This window comes from Pomacea canaliculata, linkage group LG10 (assembly GCF_003073045.1).
Source record: "Pomacea canaliculata isolate SZHN2017 linkage group LG10, ASM307304v1, whole genome shotgun sequence".
NCBI classification, from domain to species: domain Eukaryota; kingdom Metazoa; phylum Mollusca; class Gastropoda; order Architaenioglossa; family Ampullariidae; genus Pomacea; species Pomacea canaliculata.
The window spans coordinates 7,013,580-7,025,839 of NC_037599.1; the positions used below are offsets into that span (position 1 = coordinate 7,013,580).

General features: G+C 36.2%; 1 protein-coding gene across 1 annotated transcript; it reads right to left on the minus strand.

Annotated features, from left to right (window-relative positions):
* Positions 1–1,428: 1,428 nt before the first annotated feature.
* LOC112573542 (probable lysosomal cobalamin transporter) lies at positions 1,429–12,246 on the minus strand. The gene is made up of 15 exons (XM_025254017.1): positions 12,148–12,246; positions 10,948–11,124; positions 10,511–10,574; positions 9,409–9,503; positions 8,975–9,042; positions 8,605–8,693; positions 7,953–8,026; positions 7,146–7,271; positions 6,604–6,821; positions 5,688–5,790; positions 5,270–5,374; positions 4,814–4,957; positions 4,366–4,435; positions 3,416–3,519; positions 1,429–3,006 (listed from the first exon to the last, which is right to left on the minus strand). Exons 1-15 carry the CDS (start codon positions 12,202–12,204, stop codon positions 2,893–2,895), a joined length of 1,608 nt encoding a protein of 535 aa, XP_025109802.1. The 5' UTR covers positions 12,205–12,246; the 3' UTR covers positions 1,429–2,892.
* Positions 12,247–12,260: the final 14 nt, after the last annotated feature.

Below are 12,260 nucleotides of genomic sequence, written 5' to 3' on the forward strand. Positions count from 1 at the left end.
GGTTGTTTATGAGGTCCGGGTACCTGCGTATACCATGGAAGCACTCTCAATAAGCTGGAGAGTGAAAGGTTTGCCAACACATATAGTGTGGCTGTTTGGAACTCGTGCTTAGACCTCGAGTTGTTTCGACACAGCCGTCAATATATCCGTGTTTATGCAGGTAGTTTATTTTTCTGGACTTTGTTTACTTCACGCACTTTGACTTCACGTGTTCTATTTGTCATAGTGACAATTTTTGTTTTTGCTGCAGTTTTGTTAGGGATGCATTAAAGGTCTATTGAGCACAGATAAAAAGTTAGCCAAAACATCTAAAAAAAATAACATACAAATACAGTAAAAGCATGAAAAATTCTTAAAGCCACCTTATTTTATGTGGTGTTTGTGAAGGGCAATTTGCAACCTGCGCTTTGCAGACGACCTAGCAGGTACTAATAAAGAACATGATCTTACCAGCAGTTCCACCACATAGGAAATGAAGATCAGCACTGATAAGAACACAGTTATGATCATTGAGAACGGCAAAGCAGAGATTTACATGAACGGGGTACAGCTCGAAGAGATAGCAAGCTTAAAGTACTTGGGAGCCACCCGCTCCAAAGACGGCAGCTGGATGACAGATAGCCACACCAGGACCGCAACAGCAACAGCGGCAAAGGCTAAGCTGGATAGGATCTGGCATAGCCATAATATCAGGTTTACTACAAAGTAATCTCTGGTCAAATCGCTTGTAGTACAGATCCTGCTCTACAGATGAGAAGCGTGGACTCTGCTCGCCGACACGGAAAGAAGAATCCAAGCAGTAGAGTCAGGAACCTCTACTTGCAACAGTAAAGCTACGTAGGCTCGTCTTCTTTGGCCAGGTGACCCTGCACACGTCCTTCAAGGCACCTTAGAAGGTACTCGACGGAGCGGTGGCAAGAACTGGCTTACAAACATCAAAGACTGGACTGGTCGTCCTGTACAGAACCTGCTATCACCCACAATAGGCAGGAGTGGAGGCCCTGTCAGCTTCCCCATCTATCCAAGTGCTCCTCTCAACGACAGGCACCAGTCAAGGGACGAATGACTGATCGATCACTGCAACCAGATAAATCATCATCACACAATGATCCAATCAATCCTCAACGCAGAACCCAGCATGGTAGACACGAAAGTTTGGAATATCAAGATGTCCATATCTATGTGATATGCCCATCTTAATTCATGACTGGAGTATCTTGCTAACAACTAGTCCATACCCACATGACATGCACAGCAACTAAAAATGCACTCGCATAAAAAAGCAGTAAATATGTGCATGCATGCACAGTAAATACTGCAAGGCTTTCTTGGATTCATTCATAACAAAGACTTAAAATTCCAACAACATTATTGTGAATGTGAACATTCATCAAATTATCAGTGGAACCAACAACGCCACAAGCAATCTTTTTCAAAATGTTTTAATTTGTTGAACAAAAGTTTCGCTGTTAACAAAAAAGTGATGACTAAAACAAGAACAGTTATCATTACTCTATTCATTCTGCCTCTTCTGCTCCAAATATTTCTTTTTGGGCTTTTTCACATATTTCTTTTGTCAGGCTACTTTGTACAGTCCAGTGGCCAAACAGTTCAGCAATTTTTTCCAATACACCGAACATCAGCTGTCCTGGATTTGGATCTCATTTCAAGCTCACTATTCTTCTTCTGTATGAGGCACCTGTTTATTGTGCCAGCTGCTTGACCATGATATATCTTTAGTTGCTGGCTAGTCAAAAACCATCCATCTCTTCCTCGTCAGGCTATAGTTCTTGTTATCCAGACTCTAAACATACCTGTACTTCAGATGATCTTAGGTATCAGTGTTAATACAGTCAATACTTTCTTCATCGTTAAATTTCTTCATTTCAGTAAACATTACACATGAGTTTAACAAACACAGTAGCTTATAAAGAACTTAGGAAAAGCGCACATTTAAAGCTGGAAGAACAAGACCTAAAGAATGTTTTCCAATGCTGATTAGACACAATCACAAAGACAACATCACAAATGTTGCAAAAGAAAAGGCTAAAATATAAATATATTAGACTAAATCAATCAAATACGCTTGTGATCAATCTGAAAAAACTTGGAAATTGTATTTACAAGGTAATAAAGGGTTACCGGTACTGGTTAAGAGTTATCTCTTGAGTAATCCAAAAAATCCAAAGTGCGCAGAGGAAAGACTAATACCAATAAATATACAACAATTGAAATGTCATCAAAAAAGCAATAGATTGTTGTTTTTTTTAAATCTGAAACTGAGAAAAAAAGAGAAAAGAAAAAGGAATGTGGGGATGAAGAAGTTGAAGAATCAGATCAATGATCATTTACAACTCCACCAATTTAGAGATCATAACATTCAGCAAATACATTTAACAACCACCATCCAATTTCCTTTTGCACAAGCTCTGCACTCCACTAAGTGTTGTCAATCTGATTCCAAAATGTCTATGCTCTGATTGTGGAAAATTGGTTTTGTCTACCTCTCCATAATCTCAAAAGTCCTGGAGCTTAAACATTCCATACAAGATGGTGGGAGAAAGCTCCGATGTGTACACCCTGACCATGAGGTATGTACTGCGTACTTGTTCAAGTATGAGACACAAATATGCGTGTTAGCCACTGTAAACTAAAGAGCTTACAAAATCTTTTTATGTAGCAAAAAACTAAGCCAGGAAAAAGTGTCATGGGAAAAAAAAAATCAGAACAAAATCTCTGTCCATGAGCTTTTGTAGCACACCAGCTTATGATGTCCATTGTGGATAAGCATTATCTTTGTTCTTAAATCTTTAGGTGTGTATCTTTTTTATACAACAAAAAGCATTAAATTACACAGCATAAAATCAGGTAGAAGAGAAGAAAAAAGTCACACTAAGCATGCAAGAGCTCATCATCACTTTCATCAAAGTCATCAGAGTCCACTTCGCCTTGGATAGCAGATCGACGACCACGGCACAGGACAATAACAAATCCGAGCAAAAAGGTCTGTAACAAAGGACCACTGCATGCTTCAGAGCGTGAAGGCAAAAAGACAAAAATTGCAAATGAAATATGAATGTCTAAATCCACTTTCTCATCATAATTACAAGTGATTAATATTTGCATCTAAATCCACTTCATAATCCTTAGAAACAGCTGCATGGGTGAGTGGTGACTGTTCTCAATCTTATAGTTTGCTTTTTCTGGGTTCAGTAAAGTAGACGTTTTTTTCAAATCTGAAACGTTGCTATTACAGGTAACATTTTATTGTTTACACTTACTTTTCTCAACCAGTTTTTTAGTTACATACTTTAGCATATTTAAAAACCATTAATCTTGCACTAAACCAGCACATACTTAGGACCAACTGGCCAGTCTAACAGGACCCTCCACAGGGAAAATTACCAGCACTTACCCCAAGAAAGGCCCAGGTGCACACATAATAGGCAGCACCAAAGAACCACATTTTGTAGAAAAACCGTGTCAGCAACAGAGCCATTCGAGTAATTGTGCAATTTTCTGGAAATAAAAATGGCATTATGCCTCCTCTTTTCTGACATGCATATAAGCTGTACCCAACACCCTGAAAGACACGGTGGTCTAAGAAGCCAATATAAAAATGTTGCAACCAAGGTTACAAAGGTTACAGATCCTTTTACTCTTGGTAATCTATTTACAGAGCACTCCCCTTAAAAACATCTAGCCGTTTCCCCCTCATCCTCCCCACACACACTTTCCTGCTGTGAATTGTCAAAACAAGCCATGCTAGACCCCTTTACTATCCCACTGAACAATATATAATGAAATGTATATATGAACTGTAAAACAGAATACAACCACAGTCGAGCTGTTTGTGTAAGCCATATTGCAAATAATGAATACAGGCCACATGATAGCTGAGTAACAAAAACACAGAATGAAGTCAATGAGAACAATTGAGCTCATTAACTGTTGAAATTTTTTTTATATCTTGTGTTTTATAAACTCTAATTGCCTTGGTGCATTCTGCCCTTCTTTATTTGCCAGCTTTCTTCTCCATCAACATTCAAGAAGATAAATTAAAAGTGCTGTGTTTTTAAATATTTTTATAGTTCAAAATGTACTCATTTTGAATTAGCATGGTCCTTGCCTTTCTCATTCATATTTGCATGTAGTTTTAAGAACCATAACTGCATCCAAGCCTTATCTTCTTGTTTGACAGCCAGGAAGCAAAAGTAAAACATTCACATAAATATATAAGAAAAAATTAATATGAATTACTGTGAATGAAGCATGATTGTAATCAATGTTTTAATTCTGCATTCACTTCATTGTCCTGATCTCAATAATCACCTTACTGACATAATCGTTTCTTAAAGTACTCACCTGAGGAAGCATCAGTACTGCAAGGCTCCAAAGACGTCACTGTTGAGTTGCCCAGTCCTGTTGTGTTGACCTAACCAAACATTAACTGTGTCCATCAACTAAAAAACAACTCTTAATATCTAGTTTTAACTCATTTTCTGTAGCAGTGAAATGACCAGATTTGAAATCAGCCTCTGATAAGAAGTACTAGATATTCGAGAAACTGGTGCATTGGTGAGAATGTCTATTTTCACATATTTCCTTTACCAAAAGGGAAAAAAGTTAGACATCAAAATATTTAGATATCTCTTAATTAGTATAGTAAGTATCCCCGAAAATATTCACAAGCAGTTCTCTGCTATGCAAGTCCCTGCAGCTGCAAATAATTTATAAATGATTATTACATAACATACTTTTGAACCAATATTAATAATATAATGATACATATATATGTAAAAACTCTGTTTACCAAGTAATGTTGGGAGCCGAAAGATGAATACTGAGGGGTGAGTTCATAGATGACAACATTGATGGCCAGCACAAGAAACATCAAAATCATGCAGAACATCAGCAGTCCCTGAGGCATGGTACGGCGAGGTCGAACTTTATACATCTGTTAGAAAGAAGTCATTGTTGTTTATCGAATGTGACTTTAAGCCCAAAAATATTCTTCTCTCTTCAGCTTTAATCATTTTTTTTTTCGCATTTCTTTCACTCACTTTAAAGTAACTACACATTTTTTCCAAGAAGAAGAAAAGTTTAAGTGAGCATGCAACAATTTCCATATAATGACATCCAAAATAGCTATAATGAAATGTTATAAAAGCAAATTATATGACTATGCTAAAGGCACTATGACCTGACAGCTATGAGCTAAAATAAATTATTTTTCTATGTGAAAATTTCTTAAAACTAAAATCTTTACACGAATCCAGAAGAACCAAATGCCAATCCGGCACACGCCTGTCATGGAGCAGAGGACAAAGTATACAGTGACACCAGTCATGAGGATGTAGTCCAGTGGGAACAGCTGTCCAAAAAAGCAAAAAACAAACAAACAAAAACAAAGTCTTTAATCATATTCATAACTGCATATAAGATTACATCATCTGTCATTAAAGCTCACTGGAACCTGAACCAAAATTGGAATAAACAACAAAAAAAAAATGAAAGAGAATGAAGAAGAAACAAGAAAGAAATTACAATATTTTACCACTACCCTATATTTAACTGAGATACATTACAAGAATTTTAACAGATCTGTTGTATGATTATGCATAAAACAGGTCTATCTCAAAGTCGTTTTGCTTTTAGATGCTATGGAAGAATGGGAGACAACTGACCTTCTGACAAAAGACAAGGACAATGTCGATTGGGTTGGGCAAGTGACGATGAGGCAAGGCAAATCCAAACTTGTAACCCAGGCTGTTCATTGCTTTATCAATGCTGCACAGTGAATGATTATGTAACAATGAATGATTATAAAACTAGAAAACTAGGTACCAAGTGTCTCACAGTCATTATACATTCTTCAAATGATTTCCCCATCCCTCACTATCCTAGAAGAAGGCCACAGTATTATGAACAATAATGAAATATATTATTCCATGGGGACTGTACCATTGAATAATGTCACTGTTATAACTTTTCAGACAGTTCACAGTCTCTTTATATAAACAGAAATATTGACAGCTTCTAATCCAAAACCGACAAAAGTCAGTCAACAGTAGCTGCTTCTACGACGAATGATTACACACACAGTACTGCACATATTTTTGGAATTTAGCAAAACTGTAGTTGTAGCCATGATCTTGACATGCAAAGACAAAATTGTGCTTCAGGCTGCTCAACTTGCAATAAGGATAAAAGGATTTTTCTAGACAATCATTTATTTGCTCCACTGTTGAAAGTTTCTAGGTATCCAGATCTTTCTGTTCATATTGAGTGGCATGTTGGCATAGCAATCATATTTATCAGTAGACACTGAGGTCATAGGTTCAAATCTCATCTCTCTATGGGTGTGGCAGCTGAATCCAGATCTGACCTGGCTTGCTGTGATATACCTTTATCTGTGACTAGGTGTAAAACACCAGCAATATTCTTGTTTCCCAACGTTCTTTCTTTCAGCTGAACAGCTAATGCTTTTTGGCAACAAATCCAAACTCATTTCCTAGTATTTGAATCCTCACAATCCTCTACATCTAACACAACGAGCATGCAAGATGGAAACAGTTTCAAGAAGCAAATAAATCATCTCACTTGGTTAGAAGGAGAGAGATGAAGACAAGAAGTGCCAGAAGGAAACACACCACTCCAAGAACAATCTCAAAGGGTCTGAGAAGAGTGAGACACTTCTGGCACCAACTGTTTTCGCTGGCTGCCAGGTGTCGCTCCTGTCTTGCAAGTTGTCGTTCCTGCTCCTCAAGCTCTGCATTACGACGCTGGTAACGAGTCGATGTTGAACGACTGAGTCCATACTAATCAAGAAAAATTGAATAATTACCTAGCTCAGTTTAGCTACATAACTACAAATATTAAATTTAGATGAATGTAATACTTTGGATTCATCATGATCCTCTAACATATCTAGAATGGAAACATATTTTTACTGCTAAATAAGGATAGGACAATACTACATGTAATTGCATTCTTGACATCACCCTTCTAAATCATTAGGATTGTTTGTAAGATATTTAATCATTTAAAAAAATCATTAGTTTAAATGCACACATGATATTTCCTATAATAAAAATTTTATTAGCAACCACAGCAACAAACCATAAAAAGGTTGCCCTGTTTACCTTGGCTCTGATAGTTTCTCTATGACTTTCAACGTTACTTCTGTTGCTCTGCACCGCCATACGCTCCTTCTTTGTGCTCTTTCTTCCTGCCACTAACTCCATGGGTAATGCTGACATCCCGTAAGCCTGTGAATGCAAAAATCATGGCACTTTTCATTTTGAGTAGAATGATGGAAAAAACCCAAGTTTATTTGAAATTCAAAATTATTTCAACTAGGAATCACAAGGAACACAACATTACAGACATCTAAGAATCCAGAAAATTTTTTTGAGTACATAAGATCTCAGTGTGCCAAGTCAGGGGGGAAAAAAAGACCTGTTACTTACACTTTCTAGCTATTTATGTCTTGAAGCATGGTGTTTCTAGTCTTTTGAATCTTTCTATAAATATATAGGGTTTGACTTTGTGAAAGGTTTCTTTTATTGGAGGCTGGGGGAAGGAGATTTATAAAATGCTGACTTCTCTCCAACCTATATCTTGAACAAAATGTGATATTTGTCATCTAAACTTTCTTTTTGCAGTAATCAGATACCTGGGCATGATTTACACTACAGACAACCAATTTTCTGACAAGCTAGACTTCAAGGAGGCTCTGGGTACCTGATACAATGGGTGGGGCTGACGGGGAAGGGGGGGGGTAAATGTGACAGGAAGGAGTTCTTTAAATGCCATGAATGAAACATACTGAAACACTCATGTTCAGAGCCCCTTAAAGCTGTTAAGGTATGGGACTATTTCCTCCTTGTTTTTAAACGAGGCTTTAACTGAAAGACATAACACGTGGATGCTCTGAAACTGTAACTCACTGTGTATGTGATAAGTCCCAGCATACCAAGCAGGCTGAAGACACAGATAACGAAAGACAGAGCATCCTCACCACCTGCGAGTTATTCAGCAAGTTGTACAAAACATCAAAATCACATTCACATTTCACTTATCTGCATCAAAACATACAGCAGATAATAACTTACAGATCTGCTTTTTTAGCGACTTCACAGAGTTATGACAAGTTTTCTGATCAGCTGGCACCTGAACCATTCTGATTCCCCATGTGGTGCTGCAAACTTCCATCAGCCAACACATGGAGAGCAGAGCCATCCTGGATAATAGCTTAGCTGATCTCAAGAAAATTGAAGTCTTTAGCACTCATTCCTCAATGAATGAAAGTTTGGGGCGGAGGCCGATTTTATCATCATGAAACTATTGTGTGTTGGAAACGGATGCTGCACAACTTCCCTAATCTTCATGCTCAAGTTACAGCCACCACAAATTGCTCATCACAGTAGCAATGTCACTGATCAGTTCAAAGAACATGCACTAAATCTGACTGAAAATTGATCAGCATGACTATTTCAACAAAGTCAAAACAGAAAGATATTGGTGGACAGACAGATAAGAATGCATGCAAGCAGACAATGAGACACAAATCATGAAGATAACAAAAGAAAAAATACCCACCATTGCTTGCCAGACCCTCAAATAAGCCCTTTATCTTAATCCATTCAGTACTGTTGGATGATGGCACTGATTTTGTGGGCACGAAAGCTCTGCATAAAGAAAGAACAGCTGAAAAATTAAATATTAAAGCAAATGTATATGATAGCATAGAACTGGGCAGGGACCAACATGCACACACAAGAACACAGAGATCTGGCACATGTGTGGCCCAATAGTATCTACTGTCTGCAGAAAGTCATAACATAAGGCAAACAGTTGGCCAGAAGCAATTTTAAAAAGTACATAAGAGAGAAGATGGAATGAGAAGAAGAGACATGGAAAGAGAAGAAAACAAGACATATCTGCTAGATTTAAAACAATCTGCTTATACCCTATGAGTGACAAGACGACTGCGATGATAATGAAGACAATCAAGTACTTCAGGGCTGTGCAGGTGCGCTGTCAAAATATAAAAGAACATATCACGGAATGTATCATTAGTTCAAAAATGAGCTACATGGAGGGAAACATGTCAACATTTTATAATGATCAACTACTATACAATTTGGTAATGTAATTAAAGTGAAAATGTAAATGGAATGAATATGAAAGAATCTGCCTAAATCAAATGAAAAAAAAAATAATGAGCATTAACACAGTAAACTAGCCCTTAGTTATGTAAATGTACCACCTTCACTAAAAATGTCTTTAAAGTATTTTTCAAGATTTATCCAAATCAATGGTTAGCCAATTACATAGTGTTCCATTATGCAAAATTTATTGTATTTTGTTGTCTAGGAAAGCAAGAATATGTAAAAGTCTTACAGATCTGCAGGTTGAATTTTCATCCTTCTCCTCATAGAAGAAATACATGAAGGGTAACAGAAGGAAAAAACAGACACAGATGATTCCATAAAGAGCTGCACATATTTTAAACACACACATACACACATGCACGTACCCGCACAAACACACATCAATAGATAAATCATTTCATGAACATTTTTAATAGAAAATATTTTAAAGAAATAACATGTTTGTAAAGTGAAAGGTTTTTTAATATTTTTAAATGATAGCAGTAGGTGAACTTTTAGATTTTTAGAAATCAATTAAAAGGAACTGAACTGTGATTTATACCAGTGGTTCTCAAAGTGTGGTCCCACTTGTGGGCCACATGCAGTTATGTCAAGTCAGGTGGTCCATGGCTGACAGTCATCATATGTCAGCAAAGTGATGTTTAAATCTCCAGAGATACTAATTAGTCCAGTATTGCTTTCACACAAGTTTTAATTTATTGATGCCCAACTGTTTGCTACTTAGCAACTAAGTCTTTATGTCACAGCACAAGCATTGTATCATTTAACACAGCGGTTCTCAACCTGTGGGGCGCAACCCCCCAAGGGGGCGCACCGTGCTGACAAGGGGTGGCGCGAAGGTGGTCATTTTTTTAAAGTTTCTTATACCGGTATTAGTGAAATTAGCTTACATTGCTGGCTAAGGGGGGCGTGCGGACGTACCTTTGTTTGTCAGGGGGGCGTCACAGGTAAAAGGTTGAGAACCGCTGATTTAACAGCATCATCTATTACCCTTTGTAATGCAATGCACTTCCTTATGTTTAATTTTTATGTGTACTGTGCAAAGTATGTAATGTTATGTAAATTTATTACTACACTACTGTCACAAAAGTACATTTAGTTTTCAATTGCAATGAAACAAATGCAACAATTTAAATTTGAAATTCATGGTTTAGAGTGATTTTAGGCCTTGGTGGCCCACCATATTTTTTACTTTAGTAAAGTGGTCCACGGTCCAAAATACTTGGAGAACCACTGATTTATACTAAAGGCATGGATAAAAATAAAGTCATGAATTAAAATATTTCAACAAAAGTGTCAAAAATTTAGTATTTTAGAAAGTTAGTACTTACAATAGTAGGCATACAAAACAGAGTCTTCTAAGCTGTTTCTGGTTGAATTATCCTTTGCCCAGTCCTGCAATGCAAGACAAAAAAAAAAAATTAACAAGTCAATCTGTAAGAATACCTATCATCAAAATGTGATCACTGGAATAGCTATGTTCTACATGTAGCCTTAGTTGTCCTATAAAATGAGTGTGTTTACTTTTATATTTTCTACATGGACAAGTCCTAAGGATAAGTTATATCTGTACAGTCATCAAAGTTTATGCAAAAGTAAACTTCATAGAAACCTTAAGGAAGTGATTTCTTTGCAACTGGTAAAGTTTATACAAGACTGACTGTTTCAGTTTTATGTCAACTTTTAAGTACAACAAGAAAAAAAAAACTGAGTCTTGACAAGATTTGCCACAAAAAAAAATGTTGCAAAAAATAGAAAAAAAACTCACTTTAAATGTTCCATCCTGATTCTTCATGAAAGAGACGAGGAAAATGTCAACCGGAACAAGATCAGAAGTCAGGAGGGTAACAGTGAGTGCAAAGATGGCTGTGAGTGTTGTTGACAGTTCACTGTCATACTTGCTCATATAATAGCGGATATAGATTGCAGAAAACAGGAGTGTAAGCTGAAAACAAATTAAAAATCATCATTATTTACTGTCTTTTGATATCACCTGGTGTTTCTTTAAAACAATATGTTCTGCTTTACTTTTCAAATTCATATAAATTCACATGTAACTGCTGTTATATTAATTAATAAATTCAAGACACTGCATATGGCACTTTAGTCCAAAAGTGTGATGGTCCTCATCTACATTTCTGTCTCAATTTAATTTTCTTCTTCAAGATTTATCCAAATTAAAGGTTAATATTTATTTACTGCCTGGATATCCTGGCTACAGATGTAAGTAAATTATCACATAAATTAATTGTTGTCTGTATTTGGAATTTGGGATAATAAACATTGTATTTATACCCACATATATTTTAATATATAAGAATTCCAGCAATCGATGTTGCACATTTTAACCATGTTTATTTAAAAAAGTAAACTCTGACAATAAAGTTAGTGACGTATAACGCAAAAAGTAGCTTTTAATAATAGTAATAGATCCTGAGATTGTCAAAGTATAGGTTTTCTGAAAAGATGTTAAATTATTTAAATAAGGCAAATGTAAAACAGATACTCAGAATGAGCGTTTTATTATGATTTCAGCTATTAAATCAGCTTTTCTCTCACTGTAATAAAAGAAGTAACAAAGTTTTAGTATTTGAAACTTCTTTTACTTCATATAAGCATCAGTATTCACACACATCTCTAAACAGAAAATAGCAATCAGTGGAAGAGTACTACCAGGAAGAATTGTAACGAAGAACACAATCCTCATAAAAGGTCACGTGATAGAGGTTAATAAAACAATGGTCTCGATATCGATAAGAAAACTGGGGTAAAAAATCTGTGGATACATAAATACTTCAATAATAAATGATATAAAGACTAATAAAGAACATGATTAAACAGATCATATGACTGAATTGCTGTCATTATCAGAATTAATTAATCTGACATTTAACTCCATTCATTCCAAAATAATAAAGAAACTCATTTCAGAATCTTAAATGTATGTACGTATTTATATAGTACTCACCACAAGGACCACAACAAACGGTATCCATCCTGCTGCAAGAGTGAAGCTTAACGCCATTTTGATCTCTTGTTTACGTTCTAGCTAAAGGGGCGTAACTGCAGTTTTCAAAGAAA

Coding starts and splice junctions, on each gene's coding strand:
- LOC112573542 (XM_025254017.1), bottom strand. CDS start 12,204: ATGGCGTTAAGCTTCACTCTTGCAGCAGGATGGATACCGTTTGTTGTG. Junction 10,575..10,947: donor ATCAGGATGGAACATTTAAA/GTGAGTTTTTTT, acceptor CTTGCATTGCAG/GACTGGGCAAAGGATAATTC. Junction 6,822..7,145: donor GAGAAACTATCAGAGCCAAG/GTAAACAGGGCA, acceptor TTTCTTGATTAG/TATGGACTCAGTCGTTCAAC.